Source organism: Bufo bufo, chromosome 6 (genome assembly GCF_905171765.1).
Source record: "Bufo bufo chromosome 6, aBufBuf1.1, whole genome shotgun sequence".
NCBI lineage: Eukaryota > Metazoa > Chordata > Amphibia > Anura > Bufonidae > Bufo > Bufo bufo.
Window position 1 is genome coordinate 20,316,621 of NC_053394.1, and position 7,827 is coordinate 20,324,447.

The 7,827-nt window shown below is 42.8% G+C and overlaps 1 gene segment (V, D, J or C); it reads left to right on the plus strand.

Moving 5' to 3' along the window:
- Positions 1 to 6,183: 6,183 nt before the first annotated feature.
- Positions 6,184 to 6,811, plus strand: LOC121005460. The segment is given in 2 exon segments: positions 6,184 to 6,293; positions 6,456 to 6,811. Coding segments are annotated over 2 exon segments (399 nt in total).
- Positions 6,812 to 7,827: the final 1,016 nt, after the last annotated feature.

Here is a 7,827-nt window from a genome sequence, read left to right on the forward strand (position 1 = left end):
CCAATGTGGGAAACTCCATAAGTTTCCAATGTGAATACAGAGGAACAACTGCCACCTATACCATCTACTGGTACCAGCAAAAACCAGGAATGGGGCTGGAGCTCATAGCTTATTCTGTGTCAAAAGATGACCGTACAGTGGAATCAAAGTTTAGCCACTCGTGGAGCATGGACAGATCTGAAACTACAAAGTCCTCTCTCCATTGTAATAAAATAACCTCCGGGGAGTCGGCCGTGTATTACTGTGCAGCAAGTTATCACAGCCGCAAAAAGTTGAGCTGCAGCCAACAGAAAACCTACTGTACATGACTTAGATTGAAATTAGAAGGAGGATTCAACACAGGCCTCTGGAGGGCGCTGCACTTTCACAATTAAATAGGAAACACGGGTTCGGCTATTTTATATCAATGTAAACTAAACAAACTTAACCCTTAACAACCAGAGTATGCTGATTCTAAATGATCAGACTTATTTAGTGACTTTGCACCCATGGTGGGTCAATGGTCCTGACTTTTTGGTATGTTGGGCCAACAAAATCATTTGTGCATTTTTTTTCCCCCAAACGATAATTTTAATCACCTAACTATTTTTGAAATTCCCATAAAAGTGAATGGTGTTAGCCGCACATTCAGCACCCCTGCTCCATTCACAGTGCTCCACAGTGCGCCCCTGCTCCATTTCAGCACCCCTGCTCCGTTCACAGTGCCTATCAGACTGGGTCCTGTTCTTCAGATAGGTGAGGGCCTCACTTTTGGAGATTTATGGCATATCCTGTGAATGTGCCATAAATGATGAGATATGCAGAGTTTCATTGTTCATGTGAATGGGAGCAGAGTTGCAGTACCCAGGGGCGGCCACTGCACAGTGTACGGAGCTGTTTACCGGATTTCCAGTCTATGGTTCCAGTACTCCGATTGGCAGGGCGAAACGGAAGTCAAACACCCATCAACCTGATATTGATGGTGTAAGTCATCAAGAGTTAAGTCTTGGAAACCCCGAAATTTGGCCACAACTTGATCTCCTCTGATATGTCAAAGAGATAGATTTGATGAGGGTTCATTTGAGCATCTTTGGATTCTACCCACATTAATTAAATTTGCTTAACCCTGTAGTGACCACATGACCAATGCACCTTTTTCCAGTGGTCACTAAGGGGTCTTAGGCTAGGGTGCTGAGTCTTTTACGGCACCCTAGTTTAAGTGCTGCATGGGTCTACCATGAGAAGTGCCAATCTGGACTGTTTAGATGCCGGGTCAATAGCAACTGCAGCACTAAAGTGGTTTAGAGGGAAGGGACTCCCTCTGTCTCCCATCTTCACCCTGCAAATGAGATCTCAAGGTGTAGATGTATTTCCATGACAGTCTGGGGCCTAGTGAAGGCATCAGGCCTGCCTGCAATATATCCGTATAGACCTGTGCCACCTTGGTGACCGTATAATACATTGTACTGTATAAGCAGTACAGTGTATAACAGAAGCGATGTTAAAGTCCCCTTGTGTGGCTAGTAAATGGTTTAAAAAAAGATTACGTTTTACTAAATTAAACAATCTCGATGTTTAAAAAATACACTTTTTCCATTGAAAAAGCTTTCGGCAAAAATTTATTCCCCACCAAATATTTGGTATTGCTTGATATCAAAATATATTATGCACCGCAAAATGATAGTGATGAAATGTACAAGTCATCACACAAAAAAATAAAGCCCTCATGCAGCTCCTTAGAAAAAAAAATAAAAAAGTTTATGCTGAGGAATGAACGCTGCAAAATGTATAATGTAAAAACTCAATGGCAGTGTTGCTATTATTCCCTTCCCCCTAAAAAAGAGTTAATACAAGTAAATCAGTAAGCTATGTGTTCCCCAAAATGATGCCATTACAAACTGGAAAAAATCAAGCTCTTGTACGATTATGACAGAAAAATAAAAGTTATAGCTCTTGGAATATGACAGTGGAAAACTGGGGAAAAAAATGCTTGTTCACTAAGGCCCAAAAAAGGATGGCCAATAAGGGGTTAAGAGAGGTGCTGTTGAGTGACTAACCACTATTCTTGCTATCAGTGGGGATCTCAGCACATGGTCCACCAGTACCGACATATCACTGAGGCTTGACTGAAGCTAGTCTGATTTTTTCTGTAGTATCAGCCTCAGTTTGCATTAGAGAAGAGACTCTGAAGTCACTGACCATTGTTCTTAAAATCAGTGGAGGTCACAACACATGGTCCAAACCAAAACTAGACATGTCTGAAGACACTTTTGGTAGATGCACTTTGATTCTTCCTTAATCTACTTTACTCAGAAGAGACTTGTGTGATTGACTGTTCTTCTAGCTATCAGTGGGGGTCTCAAAGTTTAGATCCCACCAATATTGTCTTCCGATGTTTCTTTATGATATAACAAAAGTGCATTCTTTCTGTAAAAGGCCCTATCAAGTAGATTTCATTATACTGGTCAATATAAAGACATACCTAGTGATTTTATTGTACCCAGGATGTGGCGTCCTCTGTGATGGGGCTGGAGAAGTATGGATTATTATTATTATTATTGTGCACAACAGAACCCCAGGAAAATATCTGATTTTGCAGAGAGAAGCCTCCCAGAGCCACTCAGGGAGCTTCTGCCCATTCTGCCTCATACAGTGGGTCCAGAGAAGAAGACCTCCCATGTCAATGCTTTGACCTGTTGGAAAAACCTTTGACAGATTGCTATCCATTTTACCACCACTGGGTGGCCACTGAAGGGCATCTATAGCATAGACATCTTGTGACAGAGTATGACAAAATCATGATTTTTTTTTTAACACATCTAATAATATGTTAATCCAAGAGAAAGGATACGAGAGGACACTTGAACAGAGCTTAGCCCCGCCCACGCTAGTTGATACTAGTCGTGACGTCACTGGGCCAGCAGTCAACAGTGAGAAGGCCGCGCCGCTGCTGGAGCGCCACTACCTTCTCAAACAGCTGATCGGCGGGGGTCCTGGGTAGATCATCAGTTAAAACAAAGTGCAGAACCCCCTTTAACTTTAATAATTACATTTATTTTCATTTTGAGGGATATCTTTTCCATTCACACGTCCGCAAAATGGGTCTGCATCCGTTCCGCATTTTTGCGGAACAGGTGCAGACCCATTCATGTTCAATGGGGCCGGAATGTGCTGTCCGCATCCGCATTTCAGGATCCGCACTTCCGCATCTGTGCTTCAGTTTTCCGCAAAAAAATAGAACATGTCCTATCCTTGGCCGCAATTGCAGACAAGATTAGGCATTTTCTATTATGGTGCCGGCGATGTGCGGTCCACAAATTGCGGAATGCACATTGCCGGTGTCCGTGTTTTGCAGATCCGCAAAACACTTACGGACGTGTGAATGGACCCTCATAGTAACATTATTAAAGGTTACGTTTTATCTTCATGTATATTCTAATGGATTGCCTTCCTTGTACAATGTTATACTATACTTTCTATGTTAGACAGTATATTATAGTGCATTTGTATTGTGCGGCAGTTGTGTGCGGTTCTGCTGCGATACTGCAGGTATATAGAGGGACAAGCGTTATTGGAACAAATAATTTCTACTGGTATGATATACCAGTCCCCCCCAAAAAACTGATTGAAGCGCGGTGTTATATACCAATATACTTTCTTTATAGTGCATTTGGGTACTGTATAGTGCATTTGCGCATGCGCGTACACAAAAATTATATTGCCGATATTTCTTATTGAAAAAAATAATAAATGGAGATCGCAAATTCGAATAATATATCTGGTATGTCACTGTCCATGTTGTGGGACTATTTGTGCACTTCTAGTAATTATTTCTTGGCTGCAAATATGAGCTGAAGGTTTTTCAGGTTCGCCTGCCATTAAAATGAACGGGACCCGCCGCGAACTTGCGGTTCGCGAACATTTGATCGCGTTTGCGCTATCGCGTTTGCGAACCGCCCCGGCAGATGTTCGTCCATCATTAATCACAGCCACAAAAAGTTGAGCTGCAGCCAACATAAAACCTTTGCTGCATAGTATTTATGGCAAAGAGAACAGACCTCTAGGGGGCGCTGTCTTTTCATAATTAAGTATATATTCTTTTATTTCCTGGAATCAACCCTTTAGGATCCCATGTTCCAGTCCACATCAATGTCACTTCTTTGAGGGGTGGGGGGGGATGGAGAGGAGTTGTATATTTTAATAGATTGAGGCATCATTTTATATCTGGACAGTTAACCAGTCACCACAGTCCTGGGCTTCTCTGTGTACAGTATGAGATTATAAGAGCAGTAGATTACAGGAGAGAACATAGCAAACAGACATTTTCTTATTCAGAAGTAATAAGTAAAATATTAAATATAAGACATCAAATAATCTAAATTTATGAACAGCTTTAAATATTTTTCATGTGGAGAATTAATGACAGAACAGAAAGGGGGTCATGCTTCTTATAGCTCCCTTTTCAGCTTTGCTGTATAGACTGAGACATCAGCAGAGTCATCTCGTTATCATTACAGGTTGGGTCTGCACAGTCATCTCATCATTATAGGATGTGGTCAGCAGAATTTATTTTACTCATATCGCACTGACATATCCCGCAGCACATCACAGACATTAGCATCAGACCGTCCCCAATGGGGCTTAACATCTGGAGTGTGGGAGGGAACCGGAGTACCCAGAGGAAACCCACGCAAACACAGGGAGAACATACAAACTCGGTCAGATTCAAACCTAGGACCCCATGAGTCATATCATTATCCAGCGGGGTCAACATAGCAATCTCATTATCATTAGTAGTGTTGGGCGTGAATATTTGTAACGCAAATATTAATTGCGAATATCGCAACTTCGAGAATTCGTGAATATTTTGAATATAGTGCTATATATTTGTAAAAACGAATATTCTAGATTTTTTTTCATCAGTAACCTCCCTTCTTGCTTGTGGGCCAATGAGAAGGCTGCAATGTCTTTGTCTGATCTTAGCAACATCCCTAGCAACCAATAGGAAGGTTGCCTACCCCTTACTATATAAGAACCTCCCCAGTAGCCATTTTCTAAAGTTTATTGCAGTTATGAAAGAGAGAGAGAGAGCAGTGTCATTGCTGTGCTCTGTGCTTTATTCTATTACATTAGACAGTTAACATATACACTCACCTAAAGAATTATTAGGAACACCATACTAATACGGTGTTGGACCCCCTTTTGCCTTCAGAACTGCCTTAATTCTACGTGGCATTGATTCCACAAGGTGCTGATAGCATTCTTTAGAAATGTTGGCCCATATTGATAGGATAGCATCTTGCAGTTGATGGAGATTTGAGGGATGCACATCCAGGGCACGAAGCTCCCGTTCCACCACATCCCAAAGATGCTCTATTGGGTTGAGATCTGGTGACTGTGGGGCCATTTTAGTACAGTGAACTCATTGTCATGTTCAAGAAACCATTTTGAAATGATTGGAGCTTTGTGACATGGTGCATTATCCTGCTGGAAGTAGCCATCAGAGGATGGATACATGTTCTCATTCTGTTTACGCCAAATTCGGACTCTACCATTTGAATGTCTCAACAGAAATCGAGACTCATCAGACCAGGCAACATTTTTCCAGTCTTCAACAGTCCAATTTTGGTGAGCTTGTGCAAATTGTAGCCTCTTTTTCCTATTTGTAGTGGAGATGAGTGGTACCCGGTGGGGTCTTCTGCTGTTGTAGCCCATCCGCCTCAAGGTTGTGCGTGTTGTGGCTTCACAAATGCTTTGCTGCAGACCTCGGTTGTAACGAGTGGTTATTTCAGTCAACGTTGCTCTTCTATCAGCTTGAATCAGTCGGCCCACTATACACTATACACAGATATGGCTCTGTATGCAGCTCCATTGTCCCTCCCTGGTCTATGAGGAAGGGCTGCTGGACATTCAGTCTAATAACTCCCATTCAGTGCAGCCATCTTAAAGCACACTCTCCTCCCTGATGGATGGGGAGCTCTGTTTAATGTCTTAAAAAAAGATAACAGGTAGAGGGGGGAGCCCGTCACTAAGAAGGGTTTATGATAAAAAAAAAATTAAAGCCAGCGACAAAAAGTTTCTGTTCATTCCTATGCCCATGTTTGGTTGATTATTGTTAGTCGCTTTCTTGGCTAACATCCAACATGGGTGGAATTTCTGTACAGGAACTGGGCAGATCATGAAGACCTTAAAGCAAAGAGACAAGAAGAACCTTCAGATGTGTTTGGCCTTCCTAACTTTACATAGATGTGCATCCGAATAAGACAAAACAATGAGACAATTCTTCTTGATTTTCTTCCTGTATGTTCTTACATGTAAGAACTTGTAGTAAGAATCTTCATTAGGCAAAGATGTTTTATAGACATTTCATCTTGGAAGTTGAGGCTGAAACACATTGAGATACATTGTAACAAACATTTAAGACTCTACCATGTCTTGACCACTCTCATGGGTATCTTGTTCATTTCTCCTCATAGGTCTAGGTCAAGAGGTGACCGTCACTCAAGACAAAACGTTTATGGTAACCAATGTGGGAAACTCCATAAGTTTCCAATGTGAATACAGAGGAACAACTGCAACCTATAACATCTACTGGTACCAGCAAAAACCAGGCATGGGGCTGGAGCTCATAGCTTATTCTGTGTCAGAAAATGACCGTACAGTGGAATCAAAGTTTAGCCACTCGTGGAGCATGGAAAGATCTGAAACTACAAAGTCCTCTCTCCAGTGTAATAAAATAACCTCCGGGGAGTCGGCCGTGTATTACTGTGCAGCAAGTTATCACAGCCGCAAAAAGTTGAGCTGCAGCCAACAGAAAACCTACATGACTTAGCAAATTGAAATTAGAAGGAGGATTCAACACAGGCCTCTGGAGGGCGCTGCACTTCCACAAAGAGGAAACACTGGGTTTGGCTATTTCATATCAATGTAAACTAAACAAACTTAACCCTTGACAACCAGAGTATGCTAATTCTGAATGATCAGACTTATTTAGTGATTTTGCACCCAAGGTGGGTCAAGGGTCCTGACATTTTGGTGTTTTTGCTTTTTTTTTTTTAACACACAAACTCCCATAAGCTCCCTCTCCATTCACAGAGTCCATGAGACGAGGTCCTGTTCTTGAGATAGGTGCGGGCCTCACCTTTGGGGATTTATGGCATAATCTATGGATGTACTATAAATTGTAAGATATGAACAGTTTCATTGTTCACATGAATGGGAGCAGAGCTGCAGTAACCAGGAGCGGCCACTGCACAGTGTATGGAGCTGTTTACCGGATTTCCAGTCTCTGGTTCCAGCACTCCTGAAAACAGCTGATTGGCAGGGGTGATGGAAGTCAAACACCTAAGAACCTGATATTGATGGTGTAGGTCATCAAGAGTTAAAGGTGTTGTCCGGGTTCAGAGCTGAACCCGGACATACCTCTATTTTCACCCAGGCAGCCCCCCTGATTTGAGCATCGGAGCAGTTCATGCTCCGATGCTCTCCTTTGCCCTGCGCTAAATCGCACAGGACAAAGGCATTTACTGGAGATCCGGTGACATACCGGGCTCTCCATGGGGCTGCCAGGAAGCCCGGTGATGTCACTGGCACTGATGGGCGGGCTTTAGCGCTGCCCTAGCCAGTAAAATGGCTAGGGCAGCGCTAAAGCACGCCCATCAAAGCCGGTGACGTCACAGAACACACTGACGGGCGGAAGCTTCCGCCCGGCAGTGTCTTATTGTAAACAAAAGAGCCCATGCCCTGCACAATCTAATGCAGGTCAAAGGAGAGCATCGGAGCATGAGATGCTCTGATGCTAACACCAGAGGGGCTGCCTGGGTGAAAATATGGGTATGTCCGGGTTAA